We start from the raw sequence: 12,241 nt of genomic DNA, 5'->3' as shown, positions 1-12,241 counted from the left end.
TCTTTGCTGTCTTTGAAGCAGTCACAGGAACTAGCTCAACACAGGCTTAAGGAGAAACAGTCTTTCTTTTGTTCTGTTTGCTTTTTGCCCCGGACTATCAGCATTTCAGTACTGTAAGTGCTATTTTCTCTTCCAGTGTCACCTTTGTTCTAACCCTTTGACTTCATGTGCTGTGTTGAATTGATCCTCTCTTAACTSTCTTTTCCATTCCCACTTTCTCATCTTGCTCCCTACATCTGCCTGCAGTTTCTGGTCTCCTTCCCTCCTATTTCAGAGCCTCACTCTTATCCCCTGAGATCTCTGATCTCCACCTCGTTAGCCACCACCTGTTTTTTCAGGGTTAACCAGCATCCACAGCACACATGCTCTGCCTCTCCTAACTTTTCCTCTCTTTGTGACTCTCTCTTTCAGCACTACTGTCTAACCCATCCCTCTGTTCTTCACTATTGGGATCCTCCTGCCGTCTTCTCCAGTTTCTTCGCCTTAGTTTACGCTGACTCCCTCCGATTCTGCTCTTTATCAGCAGTCCTCCAGACAGGTTGAAATCTTACACCACTCGCTTGGTTTTGCCTCCTGTCTAAATAGTTTATTTCTTCAATTTAATTGAGTCCCCTGACTCCAGCTATCTTTTCTGTTGCTTCTCATTTCTTCAGCCCAACTGTGAGGCAGCGTCTACCATGCAACCTTCTCATTTTTTACTCAAGTCCTTCATATTTTTCCACACTGTCCCTGACCACAGGCAAGAGCTCCCCAAGAACCTCTACAAACACACCCAATTTTTCCTTTCAAAAGTTTCCTCCAAAGCTTCCTTGCTATCATCTCCCAAAATCTCAGCAAATACTCCGGTGGGATCCTGACAGCACTGCCTATCACACTAGGAAGTACCATTTCTAATCCTTGTACTTTCACGCTAGGAAGTACCATTTCTAATCCTTGTACTTTTCTATTTGTCTGTCCATTAATCTGATGCTTAGCCTTCCATTTGTTCCTAGTATACATTCTTTTCTTCCTATGTTTATGCAGTATTTAGTATTTAGCACAGGGGGTTTAATGCATTAGCATTAAACCACCTGCACAATAGATAAACGTCCTGCAGTTATGCACCTTCTACTGAAATTTCGCAAGAAAAGAAGTGGCATCTTAATTACTGTTCAATATTTCAGTAAAAATCCTTCCCTCAGAGCGATCCAGTCATGTGGGCTCCAGCATGTGGAGATGCAAAACAGCTTGACAGCATTTATGTGTGTTTAATTTCATGTTTCTGTTAAATGCAGAACTTCCACGCTCTTCTATTTCTTAAAATGAAAAAAAAAAAGACTTGTAGCAGCATCAAAAGTGTTACTGGATGACCAATATCTGTTGCTATCTGCTAATATCTGTTACCACACCGTTGCTGTGTGTAGTTGCTGTGTAACTACACTGCAACTTGACATGGGAATCGCAGAATAACTGAGATTCTTGAAAAAGGAAATCTCATGAGCACGTATTCACCACTTTATGGGACTGACTTGTATGTGTAGTCACTTCTCCGACACAGGAAGAACCTACAGGGTCCCAAACATGTCCTTCCAGTTGCTAAAAATAAGTAACCAGGAGGAATGAAAGTATATGGCCTGGTATGCATAGTGATTTAAAGTTGGCTTTCCAAGACAAAGTGTCTAGATTAAATAAGAAAAGTAAATCGTCTAAAATGACACCAAAAGCTAGGTTCAACAAGCACAAAAGGGTTTGCAGTCAGTTATAAATAAAAAATGTAATTAAGCTTCTTGAAACATAGGCATATTGCATTATTTTCAAGGGAATTGAAAATATTTGGGACTTACTTATTCCTGCAGTGTATCATGTAATATTCCAGCAAATTCTCCTGCATTATAACTCTGAATCTTAGCTGAATATTATAAATCTTTTTTGAATAGCCTTGCTCTATAGCTAAAGAAGTATACTATGAATGTCAGCAAAACTGTCTGCCTAAGTAAAGCTATAAATAAATAGATATTGCTTCAGTTCTACTTTTCAGACAATATGGTAGGAGAATATATACACATATTCTCAATGTAATTTGATTTCTTCAAATATTTGATGTATTACCTGGACATGTAAAGGTAAAGAATGATTTACTATTACAATTTAATTAAAAGTGTTCTGAAACCATTCCAAATGTACAACAGAACATAGAAAAAAAAAAGTCAAGAATAAAAATGATAGTATGGCATCACTTTCACATTATTTTAATCAATATATCATTGTCATTAGCTACAATTTTCCTTTTCCCTAAGTGTTTTTCAGAACTGAGGCCAAAATGTATCCTTTGAAATGCATTTTCAACTCACTGATTTGCACGCCAGGCTTTCATGGCCACTGTGGTTGCAATTGCATCAGGGGTTGCACAGTGCTGCACCTCCTGCTATTTCGGACAGCTTAGAGCAACATGTGATTAATTACTTCCCCAAGGGACATTTCAAGGTAACTCTAGGTGAAGCATAGTGAAGTTTTTCCCAGCTGATATTTGACCACAACTTCACAGGTCACCACCACCGTGTTATAAAGARCTCCTTAAGGCCTATAATGACACAACACTGAGCAATGTGGTTTTATAAATTAATCATTTGGAATGAAAATATGCAAAAGTTAAGGGAAAAAAAAGTTAAGGAAAGTTAAGGAAGATGAAATTTAAAATAAGGTACAAAAATATACTTATCTGTATATTCCTTTCTTCAGAACCTTAGGATATAAATTACATCAATAGACTCCTTTTATCTCTGAACTTTATCATATTTGTATAATATAAATTTGGCTACAGTATTATTTTTTTACGTAACAGATGACCAAGATCTTTATTGTCAGAAGCTTTTAAAAAATATGTATGTGTATTTACCTACGTGTGTTTAAACATATTAGATGCATAGATATATACTCAATATATTAGATATTTAAAGTAATACAAACTAGGCTGGTTTTATAAGAACTATCAAGTAATAAACAAAATATCATTGAGAGAAGTAAATCATATTTCTCTCTCAGTACAGAGAGCAGTAAAGCACAGGATTCACAACAAGCTGCTGGTTGTACAATCTCAGTGTAGTTAACATTAGGTGGCTCATACTGCCTATGGATTGCTGTGCATATTCAATACTTTCAGTTTAAGAAAAACATCTCTGTGTCTACAAGACAATAATTTAGTAAAAGGAAACCATCTCTTCCTTGCCTTTGTAGTTAAATAACCGCTAATTGTCTTTCTGTTTGTTTAATTGTATGTGTAAGGATGATATTAGAATAAGGATGATATAAGGATGACATAAGAATACAAGAATTGTATGTCTAAGGATGATATAAGAATACATGGTGCATAATCATTTATGATTTATGCAAAAGGTTTATTTATCATAGAATAAATTTCATGAGATGGGACAAAAAATGGAAACCTTATTTTGGCAAGTATGGAGTCCTACTATASCAGCTGGTCATGATATATGATGTGTTTGTTTTGGAAAGCACTATTCACCTCGGATGAAATATATGAAAACTCTTTTTTTTTTCTTTAGAATTTCAGCCTGCTTCTTTCCCCTAAATCTCGCTGTCTTGCCTTGTACTTACATCAAGTGATATGACATTCCATGAGCTTTCACATGCAGGATTAACACCGAATTGAATATACAGAGCTGAACTGTGGAACTGAGTTAAAGGTGCGTAGCCAAGTAAGTGCCTGGTCATCCAGACACTTCAACATGAGCTATTTCATGCATGTAAGCGACAAATTGCCTTAATTCCCAGTGTGAGAAAAACACACTTCCCTGGAAGCGATAYGTAATTCTAAAATGACATGATTTGATGCCACAAGGGAAAGTACTCTTAGGGAGCAGGCCGCCTTGTAGCGTTTATTTCTTGTAACATTTAAGTTGTATTTGTGGAGAATAGAGGCCTTAAAACTCCACATTGGTCCAAAGTTCTTGTAAATAAAACTATAATCACTGAGATTAGAGGGGTAATATTTTCTACTTCTTTTTGTGCATGATACAGTACATTGGGTATTGTAATTTTCATATTTTTCTTCAGAAATTAAGTAGGAGAATTAATTTGTTTTATTTGTGGGACTTTCAGTAAAGTACAAGAGATAGGAGTCTACATATACAAAATGCATTTGAAAATTGGACACATTTTCAAATGAACACCTTTTAAATGCACTTTTTGTGAAGAGTTCTAAAAAGAAATATTTTTATTAAATCATGAATTTGAGAAACAAGTGTGTATATATATAGTATTTGAATTGAAGCTGCTTTTAACTCCTTTATGTTTTCATTTTTTGAAAGAATTGAAATCAAATTGAAATCATCAGTGTGTTTTAAAATTGTGGCAATTATATATATATATATATATATATATATATATATATAAAAACACTATATTCCTGTTTCTAGCAGGCCCCAAAATTGGCTGTACGAAGAAATGCAAGCTAGGTGAATGAAAAAGTTTAAGTAACTTGCCAACTGAAGTTTGTCCTTGAGTTAGTGGAATTTCCATATTGCAATAGGAAGTATGTCTTGTGTTTAAYGTAAAACAAGCCTTGATTCCAGTCCCTTTTGTCAGAGATGCCTCTCCTTCCCTCCTTTCCTTCCTTCCTTCCTGGTCTGTCTCTCTTCCCTGTCCCGGTTGTGGGAACCACATTCCGCCTGCTGTGTGTTAGTGCTGCTAAACGCGGGTAAAAATGCCCGGGAGCCGGGAGGCCCAGCACCCACAGGTGGCTTTTCCAGGGTGTGGGGAACCCTGTGCCTGGAGCGGGCCCGTACTGCGGCTGGGGAGCACAGGCAGCCGGTGCCGCGGATGCTGCTGCGCATTGGGGTTCAAAGCCCATGCGTTGGGGTTCAAAGCCTGCGTGTTGGGGTTCAAAGCCTGCGTGTTCGGGTTCAAAGCCCGCGTGTTGGGGTTCAAAGCCCACGCGCTGGGGTTCAAAGCCTGCGTGTTGGGGTTCAAAGCCCGCGCGCTGGGGCGCAGCGCCAGCCCCTGCACCGGGTGCTGTCTGCAGGCCCTGCCACGCGTGCGTTCGCTGCAGGCACCCCAGGGACCCGTGTGCTCTCAAGGGGCCAGGCTTCCCAGAGGGTTTGCTGCCCCCGTTTTGCTGTCAGCAAACGCGGACGCCYGCTCTTAACCAGCGGTGGCGGCTGCTCCGCTTGCCGCTCTCGCTGTGACCTGCCGCGCGGCTCCGCAGCGAACTCGGCGGCTTCGCAGGTGCTCTGGGCTGCTCCCGCACCTCGCCGGGGATTTCACTGTAGGAGTGAGAAGGAAAATGCGAAGAAGGGAAGGGGATTCCTGGAGGGGGCACCCAACACGCTCGCGCGGGGCGGCGCCGGGTCCCGCCGGGCAGGTACCGGTAGCGGTACCGGTAGCGGTACCGGTAGCGGTACCGGTAGCGGTACCGGTAGCGGTACCGGTAGCGGCGCTGCCCCCCCCGCGGGCGGGCGGGAGGCGGCCCCGCCGCCGCGCGCAGGGAGGGAGGGCGGGAGCGGGCGCTGCGGCGGCGACTTTGCTCTTTAAATCGGTCTCAGAGCGGATTAGGGCCGCGGTGCCACGTGACGCGGCGCGGGCTCCCGGCGGAGCCGCTCGGCGCCTCTCCCGCCGGCGGCGCCCGTCGGGGCGCGCACGGAGCGCGGCCCCGGCCCCGGCTCCGGCCCCATGGGCGGCGCGGCGGGCGCGCCGTGAGCGCGGCGGGCACCATGCAGAAGAGCGTGCGCTACAACGAGGGGCACGCGCTCTACCTGGCGCTGCTCGCCCGCAAGGAGGGCACCAAGCGCGGCTACCTCAGCAAGAAGACGGCCGAGACGAACCGCTGGCACGAGAAGTGGTTCGCGCTCTACCAGAACGTGCTCTTCTACTTCGAGAGCGAGCAGAGCGCCCGGCCCGCCGGCATGTACATGCTGGAGGGCTGCAGCTGCGAGCGGGTGCCGGCCCCCAAGGGCGCCGCCGCCGGCAGCGCCAAGGACGCCGCCGCGCTGGACAAGCAGGTAGCGCCGCGCCGCCCCACGGCCGCCTTCCCGGGAAAGGGGGAGAGGGCGCAGGAGGCGGCGGCGGGCGCGGGGCCCGCTCCCCACCCGCGCCGGCGGCTGCTGCCCCTCGCGGGCGCGACTGGAGGAACACGGAGGGGCTGGCTGGGGGGATCTCACCTTGGGGGGGACGGGACGGGACGGGCTGTCCCAGGGCAGGAGCCGCGGGGCGCCCGGCCGCGGGGCTGCCCCGTGCGGCGCCGCCCGGCCCGAGCACCGTGTGAGGAGAAGGGAGCCGAATTAACTCGCGCTAGGCGCGGACTAGGCGCCTTGGCGCGSGCCTCTGGATCGCAGAGCGAGCCGCGGGTCTCGCTTACTGCCCTGCTGCGGTTTGGGTGGCTGGCAGGCGCTAACGCGGCGCCCTGGCTGCGGGGAAGGCAAGCGCGCGTCCCGCTGCTGGGGAAAGTTTGGATCGGCCCGAGGGGTTCCCAGGGGATTTCCTGCTGAGTGTGAGCGCGGAACGTACCTAGGCCGGTGTAGGAGATTCATCGCCGCTGTAGGTGGGACCAGAGTGATAACTTTGTTAGGAGAACTCACATCTTTGGTTCTGCCGTTCCTTACCCCTCTTTAAAACAAGTGCTYGGGCGCTTGAAGTGATACGTGATGAGCAAGTGAACTGCTGCGCGTCGCGGAGGTTGCACTTGCACCATCAGTCCTGTTGCTTTATTTTTCATTTTTATGGGTAAACAGTGATAATCGAAATAGAGACCATTCCCTAGGTCAAATTAAACATGAATATTTCTCCATCCCCTTTACAGGGACTCGGTATACTTGTTTATTGCTAGGATACTGAGAGAACTGTATGAAAACGGGGCTTTTCTGTATCCGTTCTTCTGGAATCTTACCTAGTGCTCTTGTAGTGATGAACGTTTGAGTTTGTAATTATATTTAGTGGTGCAAAGACAAAATAATTACAGGATAGCAAGCCGAATTTGCTTTCCCTTGAACATCCACTGTGTTTACTTTTTTTTTTTAATAGCAAGCTGCTATTAAAGAGGGAAAACACTGCGATATTTTTCCCTGAGATTCTGATAGAATGTTCAAGGCAGGTGAATGTTCAAGGGAGACCATTAAAAAATCTTTTTTTTTTTTTTTTTCACTGAAAAGCACTTTTTGCCTGATTCACAATCAACATGATTACTTTGTATAATTTTTACAAATGGTGACTCTTTAATAAAACCACACCATTGCTTTTATATTCATCCAGACGCATTGCGAAGGTGAATAGGAACCTCCCTCGCAGAGTAAAACTAATCAACAGTAACAAAAGTGAAAGTGTTTGCCAAATAATCAATGTAAAACTTATTTTCCTTTCTAAACAGAAATGTGGTCGTACCCTTGCAGGCATATAGTAATAAAATGTGAACTTTCAGTCTAATATCAGAGCTTAGCGTTCCTCTGTTAAAAGGAATCACATGAGAATGGAAGCTTAGTACTTTATAAATGTTAACTACTGACAGTATAAAATAGTGCTAGATTTATTTTTCCTTGATTTAACTACAAAAGTCAAGCAGGTAGGAAGTTGTGTGTCAATTTTTAAAGATTTAAAAAAAAAATTAAAACTCTGTTTTCCAAAAGGATCAAGTAAAAATAAGGTCTTTGAATTGTAACTACTTGGGAAGTTCAGGTGCCAAAATGATACTTTCTATGCAATTAAACAGTAAGGAAAYGGGAATGGTGACAGGTATGTGTTCAKGATTTGTTCATCATATCTTGCAGTTAAYTTTTGGTTTCTTTTGCTTAGGTCTAATTTTTCTAGGTAGCTCGGGGCAAAGCGTTTCAGTAGCTGTGGTGTCTGACAGGAGAAATCTGCAGTATTAGGAGTGTGTGATAAATACAGTACTGTGCATCAGAACTGTTGGACCAGCTTGAGAGGGCTACAGTTCAGGGTAACAGCTGGAGACTTCATGAATTGTTTTGTTATTGGTAAAGAATTTTCTTTTTAAGTTATTTTTCTCTGTATTCCATGGAAATAAGTAGAGAACAACCAACCAGAACTACAGGGATGATACCTGATGCACCCAGAGCTTTGTTTGGCTTTCAACAGTTAATCACAGAAGAGAGTCTCATCAGCTTCCTTTGAAAGGCTTTTTTGAGAAGTAATGCATTTTATTTAAGTGATATAACTGAAGCTTATGGAAGATGCATGCAGGGAAAAAAAAGTGTTTCCTAGCTTGCAGATCCTTTTAGTTGGAATTGCTTGATTATTCTTGTCACATCATATGTCAGATAAAAATTCTGTTCAAAGATCTTTAGCATTCATTGGCRGTGACTGTTGGAGATGCACTTCTGTGTACAGGAGATTCTGTCAGTCAACAGATGTGTTACATACAGAATTCCCAACACATGCAGCAATTGGATGACTTCAGATTTTGAACACTACTGGTGCTGTTATGTTCTCGTGGCAGCCGGCATGAAGAAACATTGCCAAAGCACAGGAACTATTTTGCGCTTTAATAGAAGATACCAAATTACTTTGTAATTTTTAAATTCTTAATATATTAATGCAATAAACAATGGAAACACTTTTTTTGTTCTTTACCTTCATATAYTTTTTAATTTTTTAAATTCTGTTTAAGTCAAATTCTTTCAAAATTGCAGTACCTTTTTTAAGAAAGTGTGTAGTATTTGAATCAGTTGATATTCTGGGAATATGGCATCAGATGAGGTGTGTTATAGCTCTTCATGATTTTTAGGAAGGGGTAATGTTTAAATAAAAGTGTATTGGTCAGGAAAATAAAGGTTTATTGACAGAACTACGATGTGGAAGTAGCTTATATTCAAAACAATTTAAACATGAAAGAATTGCACTTTAAAAAGTTTAAATTCTAATATTAGCTAAAATTGTTTTTCTGTGCATGAACATATAGACTCTAACCAGCTGTAGTTCCCAGCAAGTACTCCACAGTGCAGTGTTTTTGAGAATAAGTGTGAACTTTTCCTGGAAAATTCCAGGAATTCCTGGAAAGATAATGGTTTTGTATTAGTGAATGGAAAAATAAAATGTCTAAAAATTGTGCTTTTTGCAGTGCTTTATAGGGTATTGTTAAGTGTCTTTTTTTTTTTTTTTTAGTATTGGAAGAAGCATGTATGTAGTGGAATGTATAGCAGTATTTTTGTCGGTTTTAGGAAGGTGGGGTGTATGTGTAGCTTCTTTCATAACAGTGTGCTGAATACACCAAAATATTAAACTATAGCTATTATCGTAAAAATTGTCGTATGGTATTTAAGCTTTTATTTTGTGTGTGTGTGATTTGAGCAGAGACTATTCTGTCTTTGTATCTTGCCAACAATAATCTTCCTCCCACTTAGCAAAATTAAATGCAGTATTAAGTCTTTGTCCCCACAGATTAACAAAATCCAATTATTTGAATTTTTATGGCATCCTATGGCTCTATATTTATTTTATAAAGGACATAGTAAAAGGAATGTAAAGTCCCTTACAGTCCTTGAAAAGACGMGGAAGACGTATTCCACCCCAAAATTTTACCTCTCTGCCAATTATATGAGACTTTGTAGCAATACTTAGTCATTTTGTCTGAGAGTGTCATAACCAGTTAGAAATTACTCTCTTCATTATTACTGGGCCAGTAAAAACCAAAACTAGGCACTTTTTTTCTGAGCTGGCATCCTGTGCCTGATAGATGTTGTAGAAGGCTGATATTCCTACAAGAGCTTACCAGCTTTAGCTGGAGTGTGGTCCATAAATTTCCTTGCTTTTTGGTAAGGAACTGCCTGGGAGTCGGACACAGACGCCCAGGCTTCAGAAATTTCCTGCTGCGTTTAAAAGAGAAGAGATGGGTTAGTCTTGTGGGTGCCTGGGGCGTCCTTATGATCGTGCATCTTCTGCAATAGGTAACATACAATATTAATAGTGATATTGTTCAATTGAAAACATTCTTGGAAAGGATTTTTGATTTTTTTTTTATGGRCTAGCCTTAAAAAAGAAAACCTTAATTCAAAAACAAAAACCAACCAACCAAAAGGCCAGTAGGAAATGAAATATTAGTACTTTTGGGATGAGCATTCTCATGAAGACCCCTTCAGTGAGCGGGGTTCTTGTGTGGAGACATCCTTGTTTACTTTCCCTGGGGATTTCTGTCCCTTTGTGGCATTTGTGACTGTCATGAGACAATATTATGATTCTGTAAATATTAATACTTTGATTTAGATTGTTTTGAGATACATGTAGGGAATAAGCTAAAAGCTGGTTGCTGCCGTTGCTTTCCACTTCAGGCAAGCTGCGTTGAAGAGGATGCTCCTGACCCTTCWTGTAGAGCTTTCAAGTGAACTTATGGTCCCCTTTCTGGCCCTCAGCAACAGGCAAATATAAATAGAAAAGTATAATCCTTGTGATCTCTCTGTTGACTAAACTTTGCTCCTTAATACATGTTTTGTAATCTAGTGTTTACCTCTTTGCTTAGCAGTGGGCATATTTGGGGATATAAAAAATGAATAGGGAAAATAATGGGCAAATTTATTAGTGTTTTGCCAAAGCTTAAATATTTCCCAAAAATCTACTGCTACTCTTGAAATGTGTGTTTGTGTTAGTGTTGTGGAATGGTCTGTTTGCATGGATTAAAAAAAATATGTACATGCTTGGAAATTACACAAAATGAGTCCTGGGAGAKGTACACAGGAGAGAAATGAGTTACAGCAGAAGTAATAGGTTTTGGAGGCGTCTTTCTCATTAAAAAAAAAAAAATCCACATTTGCATCATTTGGAGGATATAGATGCCACTGAGTAATTTAATATTTAAACTTTGACTATCTTAATTCATGTCAAGGATCAGGAACTGGAGACTGGTTGGTTGTTTATATTCTTGAGGGCAGACGGCAACTGCGTATCTTGGAATAAAAAAAATAAATCAAAGAATGTGGGTGAATGTAGCAGGTTCAGATTTTGTGGAGACAAAGTATTATGGAAGAGAAACTAGAGAATGAAGTCTTTCCCATTTTTTTTGGAAGTATGGTAAGATCCTGGAATAGTCATGATATGCTTTAATGAAAGTGCATCCACCTTCCTTATATCCCAAGATGCCTGTCACTTGGCAAAGGCTTCTTTGTGGAGTTGCTGGCATTTCCAGTTAGCTAACAGGTGAAATGGCAAGCAGTGAAAGGACAAAAGCATATCGAGAAGAACTTCATCCCAAAGCATAAAACCTGAAAACATCAGACAAATATTTTAGCATGTAGGAGCGTTTGGTGCATATTSCAAAATTTCCCCAATATTGCACTAAGTGAACAAAATCTCTGTGYATTAGTGTAGTTTACATTTGCAGTCAGAATTTTCAATATGTTTTAGTGATGAGGTTTTATAACAGCATCRTATGAACTTTGTTCTTTTTGTTCTTCTACCCATCTGAGTTTATTTTATTTTTTAATTTAGTCTCTTTGAGTTTGTGCTAGTAGCGTTGCACTCAAATTGCTTCATCAGCTTAATTCCTTAAGGGTAAGATGAAATTTGTAGAAAGCAAAAAAAAAAAAAAGCTTTGAGGACAAAAAGTGGTAAGTCAGTCCCAAAGCTACCGGGTAATTATGCTCTATTCATCTTCATTTGCATTTTAATCTTGTTTAACTTTTATAATCTATTTGTTTTTTCTTTATTGTCATTGAAGTAGAGTCAGGAGGGACGTAGCTCCATTTTCYAGTCGCGTGCCAACCCTTACTGTCACTGTGTACCCAGAATGGAAGATCCAGGCAAATCGTCTTCCACTTCTGTCGCAGTTTGATAGCATTATTAGAGTTGATATATAGTATGTTACAATGTCATTGTTAGAGATATAATAACATTTTTTGATAGTCTTATTGAGACCTTTCCATCCTAAAAGCCTGTGTGTACAATAAAAAACTGATGATTACTCAGTTCAGCTACATGTAAGTACCAGTCCCATTTTGTCACTTGAAGTATGTCTACATGGCTGAATTCAAAGATGGAAATGGCAGGGTTTGTTTTGGTGCAGTTCATTATAATTCAGGCTCATATGTCAATAATGTGTTACTCCTGGCACAAAGTCTGCTGTAGTTGCCAGTAATGCTTCATGTGTATAGGGAAAGCTGATTGATGGAGAGCCTTGTGCTCTCCTTGCAAGTGGGGCTTTCTAGATAGTGTCCTACTGTTTGACTTCAGCCTTGGTTTCACATGGAAGGAAACAGCTTGTAGTGCCCTTGGCTTTGTTCTCCAAGACCTCACGTGCAGATGTGGA

General features: G+C 41.5%; 1 protein-coding gene across 1 annotated transcript in view; it reads left to right on the top strand.

The window, feature by feature from the left end:
* Nucleotides 1–5,708: 5,708 nt before the first annotated feature.
* Nucleotides 5,709–12,241, top strand: part of RASGRF2 (Ras protein specific guanine nucleotide releasing factor 2) — a 91,253-nt gene continuing 84,720 nt past the window's right edge. The window contains exon 1 of the mRNA XM_026036021.1: nucleotides 5,709–5,996. Coding sequence (XP_025891806.1) covers nucleotides 5,709–5,996 — 288 coding nt within the window. The remainder of the gene's footprint in view (nucleotides 5,997–12,241) is intronic.

The sequence above is a fragment of the Nothoprocta perdicaria genome, unplaced genomic scaffold (genome assembly GCF_003342845.1).
Source record: "Nothoprocta perdicaria isolate Ctin4 unplaced genomic scaffold, notPer1 scaffold_1, whole genome shotgun sequence".
NCBI classification, from domain to species: domain Eukaryota; kingdom Metazoa; phylum Chordata; class Aves; order Tinamiformes; family Tinamidae; genus Nothoprocta; species Nothoprocta perdicaria.
The sequence above is the reverse complement of the archived record's forward strand: the minus strand, read 5'-3'. Positions and strand labels throughout refer to the sequence as shown.